The sequence below is a fragment of the Acipenser ruthenus genome, chromosome 15 (genome assembly GCF_902713425.1).
Source record: "Acipenser ruthenus chromosome 15, fAciRut3.2 maternal haplotype, whole genome shotgun sequence".
Taxonomy (NCBI): Eukaryota; Metazoa; Chordata; class Actinopteri; order Acipenseriformes; family Acipenseridae; genus Acipenser; species Acipenser ruthenus.
Window position 1 is genome coordinate 28,798,379 of NC_081203.1, and position 20,314 is coordinate 28,818,692.

General features: G+C 35.4%; 1 protein-coding gene across 6 annotated transcripts in view; it reads left to right on the top strand.

Annotated features, from left to right (window-relative positions):
- Window positions 1-20,314, top strand: part of LOC117422650 (forkhead box protein N3-like) — a 68,585-nt gene that overhangs the window by 33,573 nt on the left and 14,698 nt on the right. For all 6 annotated transcript variants that reach the window (XM_034037883.3, XM_034037881.3, XM_034037886.3 and 3 more), the window contains 2 exons: window positions 3,134-3,270; window positions 9,255-9,319. In XM_034037883.3, the coding sequence (XP_033893774.2) occupies window positions 3,134-3,270; window positions 9,255-9,319 (202 nt within the window). The remainder of the gene's footprint in view (window positions 1-3,133; window positions 3,271-9,254; window positions 9,320-20,314) is intronic.

Sequence of the window (20,314 nt, forward strand, 5' to 3'; positions counted from 1 at the left end):
GAAAGTTACTATAGAATCTCTCTCTCTCTCGCGCGCTCTCTCTGTCTCTCTCTCTCTCTCTCTCTCTCTCTCTGTGTCTATATATATATATATATCAAACAGCATACAATACTGTAGATATTTTCATAGTGTCTATACAGTTTATTGTATGGTATGGGGAAGTGTCAGTATCTTACAATGGAAAATTCAGTCATGCTGACTACACTAGTTATCCCAGTCTTACCAACACTGCAGGGTAATGGATATTGTTCTTTAGTCATTTGGCTCCTCAAGAACTTAATATTTTACCAAGTTACAAAAAAGCCTTCAATAATTCAAGTCTAAAATAATTAGATAGATCTGTTAGTCTGTCTTTGAGAGATGGGTATTGATAGAAAGCCTGTAAAAAGCCTTAATGCGAAGGATGCAAGTTTCCCCTGTGATGCACTCAAAAAAAAAAAAAAAACCACTTCCTGTAGAGATGGGCAGATATTACAGATGACTCTTGGGAAAATCAGGCTTTGCTTTCAAGACATTTTGGTACAATTCCTATAAATCTGGAGTGTATTTTCAACTGTAGCCAGTACTTTCCTGTTTTTCTGCTGAGTTTGGAGGCTCTGAATTGCCAGCTGAGTTTCTAACTCTAGAGGACCGTATACTCTTTCCACAGAGGAAAAGTGTGGTACAATAGTACCTTTGTGTTCTTAATGTATTAACATGACCTTTTACAGAACGTTTTTGCTGCATTGGCAATTAACAAGTAGGTCAGTACAACTTGAAGGCGGGTGGGGGGAGTTCTTTACCATTTAAATTAGTAAACAGATGCTCATTCTATCAGTGTTGTTCTCTGCACATGTTTCCTTAGCGTCATAAAAACTCAGAAGCCACTGGTGACCTCTGGGTGCTGTTGTGCTGATTCAACAAGACATAAATGGACAGTGTAGGCCTGAGATTGCTGTGGCCGAGTGCCTCTGGGACTCCAGCTCTCTGCCGTTACTATTACTGCTCACAGAAATACTGGTAATGGAATCAGGGCTCTAGGGGTTGGAAAGTGTGCCCTTCATCAGTAGCAACTAAGCACATTAGAGATTCCTATCATTCATTGACGAATGAAATACTGTACTTTTTTGCTGTATGTTACTTTCAACTCCTGACTGAATAAAAATAGTCTTTTTTTAAAAAAAAAAATCAATATTAACAAGTTTTCTTTTTATATCATATCACCCTTTTAAAATAAATGTGTTGGGTGCCAAAAAGTAGTGTTCTGTAATATGATGATAAAATTATCTTGTGTCTATATTGCTTACAAATATGTTCATTCTCTAACATTCATACTTTACAGCATTGCAAATTCCAATCAAAATCAAGTGCTGTACATGTCGATCTCGTAGGAAATTCCCTATTTAAAATGTCACTTTGAAAGTAAATATGGATTTAGGGTCAGCAAAATTGGATTGCTCAAGATTTAAATAATGTAATTCAATACTTTTAATATCCAGGAAATAAACAGTGTAATAATGCCTTCTAAATCCCCTTCATGCTCTAAAACTAAGAACGTGTAATTACTGTAAGGAATGTAAATGTAGTTTTTTGTAATTTTTTTTTTTTTAGCTACTGTAGCTTTAGTGTTTATTTAGTGAAAAATGTTTCAATTTCAGTTTTAGTAGATTTCAGGCGAAAAAATGAGACTCTATTTTGCATAGAAGTTGATAGGATTAACTGCATTGGTTGTGATGAAGCACTGAGACTTTTGAGAGACCAGGGTTCTTAGTGAGTATGAAAAATTCCACTGCCAGACTATCAAACAGCTTTTATACACTTCACGACTGCTTGTTGCCTAGGCAACTGGTGTAATCCAAGTTTTTTTTTTCTTTTGATTGGAGACACTATTGACTCCTGCCATTGAACATGCATTCGGAGGAGCACGCCAGCTGTCACATGATGGAAATAAATCACTAAGAAAGTGGCCTAAACTCCTATTGATTTTTCCTGATTAGAGTACATTTGGAAATGTAGACCAGCAGGGTCATTTCGCAGGGAGGGGAATATGAATAATCTGATACTATAGACATTAGGAGCAGTATAGTATCTGGAATTTTGCTTCAGGTAATTTTTGGTGTCACAAATACATGGATTTACTTTTCTATTTTCATTATAATAAATTCCTAAAACTAATTTATTTACAAACTTGTACATCCTTGTAACAGCCACTTTACTGTATTCTTGAAGCTACACTATATCATTTAATGGATTACACAGAGTATAGCTTATGACTTAATTTTATACTGTATATATTTTAGTATTATAATTGAAAAATGTACAGTATTCTCAGCATCATGATACAGGATTTGTGTGGCATACTTGGAGTTGTGTACAAAGATAACTGGTCCTCCTGTTTGCTTGCAGATGGCAGAAGTCAAAGTGCTTAAACACAAGACTCTGGACAGGAAAGTAAATATTGAATGTTGGTGTAGGCCCCTTTTTACAGACTTTAACAACGTGGCTTTTGGTGTTTGTCTACAAAGATTAAAGAGAATAGTGTTGTGGACAGACAGCATTCTCATAGCCACGTACTGTATTAGTTTGAAAATTACAAGTATTTAAGCAAATATTGTATACGTACTGTACAGTAGGTCTCTGTTTTAATTCTAAAAAAGGAGCAGATTTAAAATAACCCTGACTATCCTGTATGTCAAAATGTATCCACTTGAACTTGAATGACCCCAAAGTGCAAAGCTGCATGTTGTAAGATAATACAGTTTTTACCTAAATTTCAGATATATAACCTACACTGTAAAAAGCTTACCTCAGAATTTACAGTTGAGTGTATAAAGGTAAATGTCTTAGAAAATTAGACCTTGCATATATTTTATTTTCATTTTAGAGCTAGAATTGTAAAAGTAGCTTCATGGAACAAAATGCAGCATTCATTTCCTTTTTTTTATTAAAATGCTAACTCTCTTGGTTATTAGACCTTACAGTATAAAAATAATCTGCTTGGCCAAAGAATCAAGGGATGATTTCTGTTCTACACAGGCACCTAATGCTTATCAAGACACGAGGGGCATTACATTATGTTTTCTGCAGCAGCAAAATTGTTCTGTACAATAAAATCTTTATTTCTCTCTCTCTCTCTCGCTCTCTCTCTCCACAGAGTATTGGGAAAGGTTCATTATGGTGCATAGATCCAGAATACAGACAAAATCTAATTCAGGCATTGAAAAAGACACCTTATCATCCATACTCCCAGGTGTTTAATACACCTCCCACATCTCCTCAGGCATATCAAAGGTAAGCATGCGTTATAGCGGAAGTATGTATGAAAAACCTGTTCCCATTGGTGTTGATACTCGAGAAGGCGAGATACTCATCTCAAAAGAACAGATCAGAGATGCATGCATTTTGAGGTACAGTACACTTATGTTCAATTAATTCAGATAGAGCAAGCGGGTCCTTGTACAGAGTCAGCAAGCTTGATAAACGCCTGCAGAACCTGAACTGCCCATCCTGTTCCTTTACTTTTTTACATCTATAGTATGAACTGTAATTCAGGAAACCAGAGAGACACAAACTTACATAAACCACTCACACATGGCAAAGGTGCATTGAAGGCCTTCTGATACCCCAGCACACTCACAATCACATTTTAGCGTAGAACTATATTTCAATGAGATTTCCCTGCTCACACGTTCTACAGTTCTACATGGATTTGTCAGATTGGCTGGGTTTCATTTATTAAAACGCATCTTAATTTTTGTGAAAAACATTTAAGCTGCATACATATCCTGAAACATCTGAATATATATTTTTTAATATTTATGTTCTGGTGTCTGCCAGAAAGCCTAAGCCTGTAAGAATGATAAATGTTCCATTGAAGAACATTTAGGCTTTGGGATCATTAGAAAACCAGAATCATTAGTGTAATCAGGTTTAGGCATTCCTTTACATGCCCACAGTACATCTTCTGTGAGAGATCAAATAGAACAGCTGGGCTTAGCAGTCAACTGCTGTACGTCTGCCCTTGCTAGTCGATTAGCGTGATGGTAACCATAGCAACAGGAACGCCTCCATGATAACACATAGCTGAGACAGGTGCAGTTGCATCACAAGGCTATTTGTTGCATGGCAAAAGGACAGGCCATTAGCGCAGAGAAATACGCAATTGCCCTGGCAACACACAAATCTCCATGGCAACAGCAGGTGGCTTGCAGCCTATTTTAGGGTTGTTGTACCTGCTTTTGTCCATCTTCATAAAAATTCATGTGTGCGTGAATTATCTGAGATGACAACTTCAGGTCCAGTAGCTTTAGGAGATTCATTTAAAATGGATTTCCTTGAAGTGAAACAAAAACATTTTTTTTAGAATGCGCAGTTAGACCTGTGTTCTTCTGTGTGCCATTTTTTACTTTTTTTTTCTTGCATGCACACAAAGTGCCACAGATTGTTTTTTACAAGCAAGATTAATGCTTTTGTTTCTTTACATTTAAACATTCTCATTCCTCTGCCCTGTCTATTTTCCTGTACAAGCTTCTCACATTACTTTCCATCTTAATGGAAAATTATAGGATCATTCAGAAAGTTAGACAGCAGTTGTAATGGAAATAGGAATTTAAAAATGATGAGGTTTCCAGATCTAACATGCTAAATGCGTTTATTTTATACACTCTGTGAGCTCCAGCTGTGGCTGTATAATTTATTTCTAAAATGCTTTGGCAGGCTCTTCAATTTACACAGAGCTCTTTTGAACATATTCAAAATAATCTTGCTTTCAATCAGCAGTGTACAAAATTGTTAAAATACACAAAAAGATATGCCACAGGCAATGGCCATAAATTTATACTTTGTAAAGTAGAGGAGACAATCTAGAAATGTAGGGTGCAGTAGTCTCTTTTTTTACACCTGTGAATATTTAAGGCAGCTATTAAGTTATTTTTCCTAGTCGCCATTCAGTTTACTGGTTAGTTTACACAAAATATATAGATGCGACAACATTAAATGTAGCTTTTTCATAAATTGAACCAATACATTTGCAACTTGCATTTTCACATATTTTTCTGTACTGAAAATCTAATTGTATTTTTACTAGTATATTGAAGACGTTTGTTGCAGACATGGTTTCTCATAGGTCTCTAGTTTCACCTGTAAAGCTTTTTTTTGTTGCATTATTACCACAAACTATACAATGATAATGCTGTTCTACAAATTGCTGGAAGAATGAGTGATTTGTTTATTTTCTCTGAAATGTATGGATTTCACAGAATGTATTGAATCTTGCTGTTCCAGCTGTGAGATTTAGACCCTAAATTCTTTCCACTAATTGTTAGCTGTGTGTTCATCACTTTTTCATAAGAATAGATTCATTGTGAACTGCCTGGTTCACTGGAAGGCAGCCTTACACTGTGCCAGAACAGAATAAATGTAGGGAAAAAAATGGCACTAGTGATTCAGTGCTGGCACCAATTAGTCTTGAGATTACTGAAAGAGGATTGTAATTTCAAGGGTAAAAAGAGAAGGGAGTGGGCAAGGGGATTTGAAATGAGATTATAGAATCAAAAAAGAGCCTAGCTTTTGTTAGGAAATTAATTCAACAGTTACACTCAAGTTGGTGAGACAATCCGGTTTGAGAAGCAAAGTGTTAGCATTACAAACCCTCGAGGACATGGAGCGAAGTATAAAATCAAAGATGCGGATGGATAAGGTTTCTGCTAGTGGCACATGTGTTTCAAATGAAAGCGAACAGGAATGCTTTGAGTTAAAATGGCCCTGTAGTTTAGACAAATGTTAAAAAAATTTTAAATGGTCTACTTGCGCTCAAGTTTGCAAGGAGCAAAGGTCTATTTGGCACAGAACTAAATAAATCAAGTTTATTTTCTGTTGCACAACAATCCTATTTAGGAAATGTGTTTTATTAATAAATATATATATTTTATCACCTCCCAAAATTTATGAAGTCTGCCTCTTAGCAATGGGACATTGTTGAATCCCCATACATTTTCTTCAGAAAAAAAAAAAACACTTGTACTGCCAACCAGTTGTAGCAGTTTATGGTTTTGCACAACAGCACAAGCTGTTACTTTAAAATGCTATGAAGACCACTCTGTGTCATAGTTTTGCCAGTACATATACATATGTATATTTGTACTTATATACAATTTATTTTTGGAAAATGTATACTGCTGATTTTGTCATTGCGGCTGGACAGATTTTTATTACACCCTAAATGAAGGCTTTAGTTAGTGCAATGCACTGTTTTTTCCTCACATTGCAAAAGTTTGGTATGTTTGTTTTGCTGTCCTAACAGTTGATTAAAAAGAACTTGGACGTTCTATCACAAGCATGTGGTGTCCATAGCAACGCATACCGTCACTGTAACATGATGCAAAACATGTGTGCGTGTCTAATATAAACAGATGTTCCCCCACCAATCAGCTACTGAGGAACCCTTTGGTGTAATGATAAAATCAACACCTCTGGGAGCAGTGTCAGAGGCCTGCTTTGACATACTTTAAGCTATACAACATTTTCTATTTCTATCTTGCAAGGCACAGAATATTCTTCTTGTGTTTATCCAGACACGCTTTATGAATGCAGTTTTTATATCGCAAAAAAATATGATTTTTAAAAGCATTTTTCTGTTTACGATTGGTGGTTGGGCCTTTAATAAACTGTATCAGAATACCTTTACATAAAAAGGTTACTGTAGTGCTGTTGGTAGGGGGTGAGAGTTGCTAGGTAACAGCTATGCTAATGGAGATGTTACCCTACTCTCCAGCTGCTGGCAAGAAACACTAAAATGTATTTTAATCGCTTCCTACAAACATCAGGATGGGGTTCAGACAAGAAATAATACAGCTGGAAAAACTTAACATTTTAATGTGTTGTTTATATGACCAAGTATGTGGAAGAATGCGCTTAATAGTTTGTCTGTTCACTTTTTTATTTTTTTATTTTTCAAAACACCTTTTTTCATGCTGCCTTCCAAGAATTCTATAGGATGTTCCTTTGCAGATCAAACCAACTCTGAAGTTAACATACTGTTTATTATTTTGAGACAATTTTAACGTACTGCCATGCGTATTATTAAAATTCATAGTTTCCACATAAAAAGTTTGTAATAAAAAGTATATGTTATGCAGCTCCCAAAATGTACAGTATGTCGTCCTGAGTCAGTACTTAAAATGAACATTGGGGTTTTCATTTATAAATCCCACACTGTAGTGTGTGTTTTGTTTTTTTTAATTCTGGGTCCTAGAATGAGTGTTTAGTGCATACTAGTGTCGAGCACCAAAAATGATTCATAATATAAAAAACGAAATCTGTTTAATGGGATACAGGGACTGATGAAGATATGTACACAATTAATTTGTAACATCTATGAACAAAGCATCATGACAAATTTCTTGAGGTGTTTGGCTGTTTATTTGCAAAGAATAAAGACTAGATCAAAGGCTTTGTATGATTACATTTGACTTGTCAAAAACACATTTGTCTTGTTTAATGAGACAGATCCCTTAATCGGAGCTAGTTAAATGGCTTGACATGGAAAACATGAATCTTGGCTGCATTTCTTCACACCAGGTCTTCCGTCTACTTTAGATGTTAAAGGCATTAACTGTCCTTTTATACTTTTTAAAAAATTTGAGCCGAGCAGTCATCCTTTGAACCAGAAGAGAAAAAAGGTTCCAATAGTACATCCAATAGATACATTGCCTGCAAAGTTGTAACATCATCAAACAAAACACTGTAGAAGACAGAGATAAAAATACCTTGGAGACCAGATATATAAAATTTAATAATAGAATAATCATAGACTAAATGGGCCTGTGCTGTCTGGTAGAGCAATAAGTCCTTATTGAATTTATTTACTTATTAATAAACACACACACACATATATATATATATATATATATATATATATATATATATATATATATATATATATATATATATATATATATGGACACACAGAGAGAGAGAGAGAGACACAGAGGACCATCTTTAAAGTTGCAGCAAGTACTTTTGTGCTGCATTTACATTAGAACAATTGTGTAACACACTGCGGTGGATTGTGACCTCTGATGGTGCGATGAAGGTAAAGCTCTTCACATGCTTGTGGAAATGAGCAGAGAATAAGAAACCTGGTTGCAGTGTGAATGGGTGACAGAGCACTCCCAGCCTCAGCCCTTGGTACAGGCAGACCGGTTACAAAACACAGGTTACAAATGGAATAAAAGGTTACTGTGAGCCAAACATCTGCTGGGCATTCAGTTCTTTCAGATCAACCTACTGACATCATTTCAGTGACATTATATTGTTTGTTAGGAGGACAATGAAAATGCACTAAATATTACTACTAGAAATAGTTTGCAATAAAACTGTATTTGCCACTGGCACACACTGTTAAGCTAAATGCAATACTGTCTATGTTTTTGTTTTAATTGCAGTGTGTGCCAATACTGTAGAATATATATTTGACACCATCAAATATACCAAATAATCAGCTGAGTCTATACTGGTAATCTGTGCCAAGAACAATGTATTCCTTTTCATTCATAATTATGCAACATAACTCACAATTATTTAATTATGGTTCATCTGCTGCCTGAAGTGTAAAGTAGTAATTTGCGGTTGTTGTACTGTGGGGGCGTAGAAGCATAGATAAACTGGAACCGATGCACAGTGACTGAAGCTAAAGATGGTTGTTTACATTTATATCTAAAAGGAACAGATGATCCTAGTCAGAAACACTAGCAGAACAGCTGATCTTTGTGTTCTGATATAGACTGCAGTGTCATTTCTCGGGGTGAAACTGTATTTATTTCCATAGCTATACTGTAATTTATCTAACTTGTTAGACTTGCAGTGTATGTGCTGGGAACCTACTTTAAAGGATAACGATAAAGGACAGATTATTTGTAAAATGTAGTGCTCATATTGAGGAACAGTGTGCCGGGAAGCATCATCAGAGCTTCCCCTCATTGCTAGGCAAGCACACCTCAATCCTGGGTGCCTCTGAAGCTGAGACGCCTTCTTGTACCGGATTGTGATGGTTTTGTAATTGTCGCTGGTGGTTAGTTTGAGACCACCTAACTCAACACTTGTGACAAGATCAGTTTAATGGGGTTTGAATTTAAAACGTGATCCTTTGTAAGAAATTCTAGTTGTTATTTTGGCATATGAAATTTGTTTTTAGTAGATGGTGTGCTGTAATAGTCATTCTCCAACATTTATTTAATGTGAAATATCTCTAACCAACTCCTTCTGTTTCTTTCCAGCATGTCAAGTCCACCTATTTGGCCAGGGAGTCCATTCTTCAGAAAAAATGGAGTTCTTTTACAAGGTAGTGCACTCATGTAATGTTCTCATTATTTGGCAAATAATAACCGGTATGCTACAAAAAAGCTGATCAATCTGTTTTGGGTTTATTGGATATTGGATTTCATTGAACAAGTCTTTTGATTCACTTCAAAGTTGCATAAGAGGACCTCTTGGTTATTTACATATAGTCAGTAATCCAGCCTTTTCGAACAATGGCACAGTGTTCAGCACCTGGAGAGATAAAAAGGAATTAGATGAGTGGGTGCAATTTATATTTTCCCTGGTTATAAACAGATTTCGAAGAATTTCTGAAACACATTTTTGGCTTCTGGCGACAATTCAATTCACTCCCCTTCTTTTAATGTATATGTATCTGGACGGATACAGTACTGTGAAGAGTTCACAGTTAATTACAGGGCATTTTGCCCCAAAGTTTCAGTTTGTACCAACGCACCTTGTTTACTACTGTACTGTAAGGGGTTACAACAGGGGGATATCATCTGTGTACACTGCAGATTACCTGGAGCTGGAAAGTAAGAAACTGGTCAATTATTTCTTCTAATGAAATTAAATTATGGTTATAATGACAAATGTTCAGTCATTGCCTCGGTCTTTCATTAAAACAGTCCTTCAATATCTGTGAATAGGGCCCTATACAACATAAATAATGTAACATTGCGCTATCAAATTGGTACTTCAGTACTTTGTCTTCATAAGTTTCTCTGGAGGATGTGTCCTATATCAGAAGGTCAAGTAAACAAAATGGTAATCACTGTAGATAGCAAACAAGTAATTATCACCAATACAAATGAAATTTCTATATACAGACGCTGAAAAAAAAAAGGTGGGATGGAAGTCCGGCTGTGAAGTTATGGCTGGTTATCTAACGGATTGAAAAAAAAAAAAATGACTTGTCTTCTTTATTAGTGGGCCTGGTCCGTCCTTTGATTGTATCAGGTATTTTTTTTTTTTTTCATTGTAGGGTGCTTACTGATAAATGGACTGACTTTCATTCGCAATAATGGTGCCCTTTGAGTCCAGTCAATGTAATAAAGCAGTAAGTGGAAGTAAATAGGCACATAAAAGATATGAAGTGTGTCCTCTTTGTTATGCTTCTTCGCTAATGGGTTGGTTACAGCACTGAAGAGCTTAAGCTGTAAATGAAGCCTCCTCTAGTATTCAGAATTTTCCTGACAAGAGTTGCAATAATACTGTACTTGAGTCTGGTGTTACGTCTGGTGTTACGGGAACTAAATCTTTTTAAATACTGATGGTGGCTTCAAGTTAATTGCTAAATATACTGCAGAAAGATCCATCATGATTAGGCTAAGTGATTCCTGAAGACTTATAAAACTGCATAAAATCACATGTTAGAAGCTGCCATGGTATGAAATGTAGATAAGTTAACAAAGGTAAACTTTTTTTTGGTTGCCGTGGTTATTAAAGAGTTTTACACGTTATAACTTTAATGTCTGTTTCAAAGCTCTTTTCAAAACAAAATAACTGCTCTAGTGCACTGGGGTTTGAGCTCTGTTCTCTAAATCACTGCAGGAAGAGCGATTTAAAAAAAAAAAAAAAAATAAATAAATAAATTAAATAAATAAATAAATAAATAAATAAATAAATAAATAAATAATAAAAACAAAAGAAGTGCACTGGCTTTTTTGTTCCGTACCACATCCTGGATCGTTATTGCTGTGTTACCTGTTTGACAATGTGGGCAATAATCCTTACACTATCAGTGCACTAGAGCGGCCATTTGGAAAAGGCCTTTGAAATAGACTTTAAAGTTATAAGTAAAAAGTTGTCGGGATGTTAACAATGAAAAGATCAATTACAGGTACGTTATTTAAACAGTTGTAGCAACACATGGGGACATGTAACGCTATATTTTTTCGGAATCCCGCTACTTGCTCTTTAAATAATGTACACGTGTACCTTTCAGGACTGCATTGCATAGTCTGAACATACAGTGGGTTTTAAAAGATAAAAAGGTAATTTAGGTCAAGCCACAATATATGACCTATTTTATTTTTAAATATACCACAAAGAAACCTGTTGTGTTCCGTTTTTTTTTTTTCCCCCTCTATTATTAATTTCTCTTCTGTATACCGGTACTTGAGGGTCAATAAAGTAGAAAGATGAACTGTTGTAATTGCACAGAGGAATATATTAATATAGCAATGACAGCTTTGACTTTTGCAAGCAAATTAAAAGGACAGTTGTTCATATTAGCAAACAGAAATATTGATTTTAAAGTTTTTTTTTGTTTTTTTTTTTATAACAAATAGCTCATTCTAGATGGTTTGGTGCCACTGAGACTGCACATCAGCATTGTGCCCTAAATCTTTTGCAATAAAAATGTAGCTGCTAGTGCTGCCAATTGGGTGTTAGACAAAGTTCTTATACAGTAGCTTAGTGTATTCAAAATAACATAAAAATGTAATACAATGCTTTTATAATGGTCTCTTGAGGCACTGTAATTTGAATTTCGAGTATTACATTTTGAATTATAAAGTAAATAAAAAATAAGATCAGCAATAAGTAGAATCTGCTTTTAGTATTAATATTGTAGTGAATGAAACTTTGTAAAAATAAAGACTTTCTTAATATCCTCAATAAAGAGACGTATATTCTGTATTAATTTGTATACTGCCGTTGAGTGTTTTATCATTGTAATCTGCATCCGCTCTGATTGTATCACATTAGACAACTTTTATATCCCTCCTTCTATTAGAGAAAGTAACCCCACACATTATTCTGAAGATATTTCACCATGTTTAAAAACAGAAACAACTAAATTAACAATGTTCCATATGTTGCATTTTAAACTGACTTTTAGGATTAATGTACTATTGTAGGATGGTTAAAGGTTTCTTCTGTTAATGTGCCAAGAAACTGTATTTAAAGCTGCTGTGTACCAGTCATGTGCAATTGTATACTAAACTCTGATTTATTGATGTCAGTGAAATAGCTTAGACTTGAGTGCACTCCCTCAGAAGTCAGTTCTTTCCTAGTTTGTTTACATTTCCTAAATTTTGTTTTAGCTGTTTATACACAAGCTTTAAAACCTGCTTGACACTTTGTCATTCAAGCCAAACAGTTGGACTCCTACTGTCACTGCGGCAGTGAAATGTTATCTATAAGCTTTGTTACAGCTGAAGAAACACAAATAAGGGATCACCTTTTTTTGAAGTTTCTGGTATGCTGTTGGGTTAATTCAAAAATGGTTTAAACCATCAAATAGCAAAACTGTACCTTCAATCAGAGGCAAACAAAATAACCACGTAACGTTACAACTACAGTGTATATATACCATATATTGTGTGCTGGGATATAATAGTAGCAAGAACATGTGCAGGTTTTTTTTTTCTTTTTTTTTTTTTTTTAAAACTAGTTTTTCACCGACACATCTCAAACAAGCACAGACTGGTAGGTGATACACTGAAGGTGCTCACTTGAAATACCTGTATAATTGGCGGGCTGTGTTGTGTTTTGCAAATGTTTTTCTTCTTTGGGGCTAGCTGAGTTGTTATCAACGTGAAACAGACGTCACCACAGTGAGACTGTGAAGAACACCTGTGTTGTGTAACTGAAGTTAGTGTGGGAGAGACATCTGGAGTGACTGAGAAACAAGCTTGTGATTCTAACATAATTAACATCTGAATAAGGGTTATGTCTACACATTGCCTAGTTTGTATTCCTAACTTTTTTAAAAGTTCGTGTTTATGACAGATGATCTTTTTCATGTTAATCTCTTACAGGTAAAATAGCTATTACTAATATAACATATTTTCAAATCTCCATCTTTATTATTTTGTAGTTCTTAGAAAGCCAAACAAATTCTTTATAAATGTCAGCATCTTAAAATGAACACAGACCAGCACATGCTGTATACAGTAGAGTCCCAGTTGTGCTCTGACTGCTTGTTTTGATAAGAACAGAGTAGCAGTCAGTGTATAAGCAGCACAAACACCATACATAGTACACTGATGAAAAACAAACGTGTTTTTCAGTGCCTGCTTAGAAAGTATGACCCATGACAAATGTGTTCTATCAAAAGCCTGCACTTGATTGTTTTTTTTCACTATAGTATGGTTCTGAAAGACATTTTTATAACAAATAGTTTTTGAAGTCACTCTGTAACATATTGAGTATCGTAAACTGTGCCTGTATGGCTTACTTTTCGCTTACCTCATTTATGAATACTTTTTTGTGATTGCCAACCTTTTCTGAATATTAAATAAACAGACCTTGGTTCACCGGGACAACAGCACTTACAACTTCAGTTGATGTTAACAAAGACAATTTACTCTGGGTTTGAGTGCTCTTAATTATAACTTACTGGCTGAAAATGCAGCCGCAGTTTCTGTTCTGAGCTCTGTTAGGCCACACTTACACACTAGGTATTGTGCCACAAACCTCTGTCTTTGTGTTTTAATGCAGTAGTTAGACCTGCTTCAAACAGAATAATTCTTGGCAGGAGTTACAATTTTGTATTACTTGATTAGCGTTGCTCTTGAGCTAAGTACTTAATGCATTGTTGAAGTAACAAGAGGATGTACCGTGCAAACTCTTCAGCAGCCCCGAGTTGCCTCTCAAGTTGACAAGCAAATTACATTGGCTGGTTCTAACTTTGTCTTAAATAATGCATTGCATTAGAAGTGAGCAAATACTGTAGAGGCCACTGTAAATTCTCATCTACATCTTCTAAATGAAATAAAAAATATATTTACTGTATGTGTGTATTTGCCTTCATTGTATATTCTTAGGAGGGTTCCTGTCGTTATAGCTATGTTGATAATTTTGTTGGAAGTAATTCCTTAATATGCATACTTATTACTTATGTCCTGAACCTTTTGCAAGGGCTTGGCTTAGTTATCAGGAAATCAGCCTCACATTATATTCTACTGGCCTGTAGTCAGCACAGAGGGAAAAACTTTTGCAAAATAAGTGATCTTTGTGATCTGCTATCAAATACGACATACTCAGCGCTTTTCACCCTCGTTAAGGGGAATTGATTTCTGGAATTCCAAATTAATGTTTTCTTGAAAAGCAATGCAGCTTCTTCTGGAGAATAGAAACAACCTTTTCCAGATTTCATCTATTTGCTGAATGAATGAAAAGTGGAGACTTGGTACAAAATCAGTGAGGGTTTTAATCAGACAAAGGTATTGAAATAGCTCACATTTATTAGAGTCAAGTGCTCTTAACTGTGAAATAGTGGGATGGATGACACCACTTAATTAGTTGATGATATTGGTTTCTGAGTCTAGATAATAAAATAACCAGGTCATAGGCCAATGGGGCGATTGCCATGTAGTGTTTAATTGGAGCGAGATCCTCAGAAAGGAGAATTATGCGCATGTACCACAATTGGGTTCTGTAGAGCGCTTTGAACTTTGTGACAGAAAGCTGTCTGACATAAGTGTCCCCAATTGGCATTTGGAACAGTTAAATCAGATGAAAGATGTGCAGACCATTCCCTTTTACCAGAGAAGAAATGCACCATTATGATGTAGTGGAAGTAAAAAGAGCCATAAGCTCTTTTACTGATTCAGTATGGTTATATGGGTTGAGTGCTTTTTACTGTGCTGCTTCGTTGACTTCTCCATACATCCCTGACAAGGTCAGAACTAGCATATTTAAAACTAGCGATGTGCAGGTTAATTGATTAACAGACCCATTTTATCACTAGGACCCTAGTTTAAGATGTCCATTCCAAGTATTGGTGTTCATAACAACCAGAATATGATAAAGAACTGTGAACGTTGTATAGAAATACTTTTAGAATGATTCAGCATGATGTATATGTATGCTTTAATTTTGGAAAAAGAGGAGTATGTCATTAAACGGCAGGTGGGTCATTATTATACATTTTAGTAGAACAAGTGCAAAACACATTTGTATCTACATTTTCAAAAGCAGTAATTTAAAGAGGCACAATGGAGCAAAACAAAGAATTTGGAAAATATTGGAGTGGCTGATTACATGCTTAGCTTCAAGCAGTAGGAAAAGAAGCTGTGAAGGATTTTTCCTCACTGATGCCAGTAAGTACTATTTTATTGCTAATAATTTTGGCTTGCCGTTGCAAATTTCTAACACAGTTGTGTACTGAAAAATCATATGCACCACTGGATATATAAAAATAATAACACCTCACAGATTTTTTTTTTTTATTTATTATTATTTTACTTGTGGCACAGCTGCAGTTTAAGTGATTAAACAACCATTTTATACAGCCGTTTGAGATTATACAGCTATTGTGTATTCAACTGGTCACAAGTAGCCTAATACAACAATTATACATTTAGAGATTAGTCACTTCTAAGAGCCTCATGTTGCACAAATCTGGTAATGTTTCAGTAATGCTTTTCATTCTCTCTGCATTCATCCTCTGATACAGTGAGTGCACCCTGAGCTGTCCGCTCTACTACAGGCCTGGCATTACAGCTGTTTTTCATTTCTGACTGTACCCAGGTAGCTGCATTGTCTGGATAATGATGGACCTTGTATCTTAAAGCAATTTCATTTTTTTAAAGCCCATTCCTTTATTTTTAGCCACTGGGTTGTCTTGATGATTATTTGTATGATTCCTGGTTGGGTATGCATACTGTAGGTTAACACAGTCTTTAATATTCTTGAGCGTATCAGAATATGGGGGAACCTGTTTGTCTGTCTGGCTGTACGTATGGACATACAGTACAGCTAACCGCCCTAATAATGTATTTACTGTATACAAATTGTTCCATCTGATTCTATATGGACTCAGTAAGCCACTTTAAAAGCAACGATCATATAAAACTGTATCGGGTCATTTTGATTATTGACAGTAGGCCTCAACATGCGTCTTTTGCTATAATACACCATTAGACTAATGAACTTTCGTCATGTCTGGGGGAAAAAAAAACATGTTTAGTCGAAAATATATAAATATTGAAAACGGATTATAAAACGGTAGTTTATGATGCCATTGTCCCATGGCCTGCATGTAATGACCTCCATATTAGAATATTTTCATAAATGCTGTGGGCACAGTTCTATTTGAAGTTTGAAATGTCATATTTCATCAGTTCAGCACAATATATAATATATGGATGCAGTTTTCAGAAATGTCCTTTTAAATATTACAATTCTGTGATTACTGATATTTTTGGCAGGTCTGTTGTGTATATTTAAACATGGTTATTTTAATGGAGCATTATGAAGCTGTGCCGTTGTTTATCATGAAAAACATACTATATATTTTAAGTAAATTTCAAATGTTTAACAGTAACAGAAGTTGTTGTAAAATGAAAAAGTTGTACTGCTTTATTTTATTTTGGGGCTTTCTATTTCTCGTCAATTCTTTAATGTTTCATTCTTTTATAGTATTGAAACGCATTCCGAAGTCAGGCATGGAAGGCATTACTGTAAAGTGTTTGCTATTTGCAATGTTCATAGAAAAAAAGATGCATCCTACTGTAAGTGTGGATTCATAAATATAATTAAAACAAAATGTAAAACTTGATGTGAACAACATGCGACTAATTAATAGCTAATTATACAAAGAGATTTCCACCAGTTAGTGAATAGAGAAAGCTACTTGGGATCGCTTTGCATGGTGGGATAAAATGAAAGGAGTTTTTATTTCTCTCCCCCTCAGCACACAAAGGGATACTGTTCTGGTTGCAGATATCTGCAGTCCCAGTTGATCAGTGTTTTTAGAAAACATTTTTTAGAATCTAAACCCATGGGTGCCTTGTACGACCAACTAGAATCACTGGGTGCCAGTTAAATATCTGACACTCCAAGGTTGGCATTTTAATGGTTAGATATAATTTTTGACTTTAAAATGAGGTCTTTTGGTTTGTTATGCTGACAGTATAGGCCTACACATTCAAAACCAATGGGTCACTCATCTTCTGATGTTGTCTTTGTGTGTCTTCGAAGCAGTGAACTGTTTTTTATACTGTACTTCAGGTGACTGTTTCCATATTAGTAATTCATATTGGGTTAAAATTGAGCATACTAACATTTTGGATTGCAACCATAAAATTATGGATTATTATAATCTCATCAATGTCTGTTGTAATTGAAAACACTTTATGGCCATATGGGTACTGTCATACCCCTTTATTTAAACATGTTGTACTCATCCTTAACTATAAAACATACTTTCAGAGCAACCCCAAAGGGGAGGTCATGGTTGTGATTTCAGCTTTCAAGTGTGTCATTCATCACAGCAGCCCACAGCAGTCAAACCTTCCATAATAGAATTTTGTTTTTGTTGTTGTAAGTGGCGTGATGTTCTATTTCAAGACCATTCTAGAACAATTGGTTTGTTTTTCTCATATTCTCCATCAGTACTTCTAACAAAGCACTGTTGGATGTAATTGTGTGAACTGCTTTATGCAAAAACATGTTTTCATTTTTTATTTGCTTTTAACTAGTTTGGTAGATTGGATCAAATAATCCCAATTTACTTCTGATACTTTTTGTGTTCTTTTCTGTTCTCCAGCTGCTTCTAAAAATAGCTCTTGAAGTCAGAGTTATGCGGTATAGTGTTCTCTCTCTGTGTTAACACAGCTATCCTTCTAACTAAGTTAATGTAATACAAGTGGATAGACTGTATAGAAATGACTTGTATCAACATACATCTGGTTACCATTACTGACCATGAACACACCAGTAAGTGTATGTAGCTATTTTCTAAAAGGCAGCATTAAGCACAGAATGGTATTTCCTGTTTTACCCTGGTGATGTATGATATACTACTTTGAGGTATGTGAAATGTGAGTGGTTGCTATGGAAACAGAAAGCCTGGCTGAACTGCGGAAGGAAACTGCAGTCAAGATGCCTTCAGAGGGGAATGAGAAGTAACAAAAGAGAAGTCTGTAAGGCTTGTTAAAGACCTGTTAAATAATTTACTGTATGTATTGCAGAATGTTGATGCTATTTAGAGATATAATCATGTCTGAAATGAACTGAACGTAGGAGTCACTATAAAGAATGTGTGTCTTATCCCACTGACCCGAGTTCAGACAGCGTCTACAGTGGAGCCTGCAGGCTAACGACGCCCATGTGACTGCAGCACCATTTGTAAACAAGTGTTATTGATTCCAAACACACCCTTTGCCTGCTCAGCATAACTCCACAGTCTCTGCCATTAATTCCTTTTTCACAGAATTCCACTGACATGCCACCACAAGCCAAAAATAGTACTCCTTTATGTTTGAAACAAAAACCTTTTTTTTTTTTTTTTTAACATTTAACCAAATTGATTTTACTTAAATGTAAGGGACAACAATAACGTCTAATTTGCTGTCCCTAAGTGTTCGTAGAAAAGGAAAGATAAATTAATCTGGGTACAAGAAGCTTTTTGTTTCCTGTTATTGTGCAGTGTTCATTACCTTTTAAATCTCAAAACAAAAGACCTCATCTCCTCTATTGTTTGTGAATGTAGGTTAGCGGAGTGCATAATAAGGACGTTCACTCTGGAGGCACAGAACAGTACTGCGTCTGGGATGACATTGTTCATCTATTCAAACAGAGGGCAATCAGCTCTGAATATCAATGCTAACCAGTAAAGCATTGTGGAGAGAACCTGATCAACATTTCCAAGCAAGTTACTCTACTTGCCATTATAAAACGTCTCCTTACCCGGTGTTTCAGATTTTCAAAGTGAGTCTGGTTAGTTTATTCAAAGTGAGTCCGATTTAACCCATTCGCTGCTGTATATTGTACTGTACATGGCATGGTGATGCTAGAAGACAGCCTGGGGAGTAGTTTTCATGGACCCTAAGTCAAGGCATAGCCATGAAAACAAATGAAGAAGTAACAGGTTTAAAGTATAGGCCTACTATGTTTTTCATGCTTGACTTTTGCTTTAAATATTTATAGCCTAAATCATAGTGTTTGTTGGCAAGATTCTGAATTTGCATTTGATGTAATGGCTAGTTGAGTTTAATGAAGCCAGTTTATCAACAAGCTATAGTAGAATCTGGGATGCTAGATTTTGTCATGTCAGATTTATTTTTCGAAGCTTTGAGCATAGTACCAACTTTTGCAATTAAAGTGTTGTTCTGAACAGCTTAATCCCTATCCACATCATTATATAAATGGTAATTGACCATTAGCTGGTTTATTACAGCTGTTCTGTTTGGTTTTGCCTGATTGCTTAACTAAACTACATCTGGGCACCAAAGGTAAAAAAAAACAACACCTACCATATTATTATTATTATTATTATTATTATTATTATTATTATTATTATTATTATAAAAATGTAGTCTGCTAGAATATACCCAGTTGCTTTTCATTGGGTTTCTGGAAACTGAATTAATATGGAGCAAAACACTGAATGCTGCTTTAGATTAAGAAAACCTCATTGTTGGTTGCAGTACATTTCATAGGCAAGCTACAAAGTGGCTAGATAGACATGGAAATATTCTACGACAATTTACCATTGGTACCACACATTTTATGTCTGACGTCAGAAGCACAGAATTATTGAGCTAAAACTCATTCTGACAACATGCATATTTTTGTATAATTCCAACAGTCTGGGTAAAAAAAAAAACGACCATGGTAATTTGCACTTCTGTTTTTTAGAGTTGTAATTTTAGCAAAGAGTACCTTAGATACCATAACAGGCCACTGTTTACCTTTCATTAACCTCCTTTAAACAACAAAAACCCTATTGTCGAAAAAACAAGCAGCAAACTCCAGGCAGGTCTCCCAGTTCAGGTCCCGTTGAAAGCTATAGAGTTAATTCAGCTTTGCTGTTCCCATGGTAACAATGTAAATAGAGCTCAAAGTATTACGAGACACCCTCTCAAGAGTTCATATGTTCACTCAGAAAGACTCGCCAGCCTCGTTATCATTTCTAAATACTGGCACAGTCTGGACTTTTGAGTGAACAAAATACAAGTAGGCTGTGTTTATGATGGAGTATAAAGTTATGATTGTAAGCACAACTCGGTCTTCTAGTGAAGTTGAAAAATACTGTTTCTTAAAAATGAAGTAGTTAGAACTG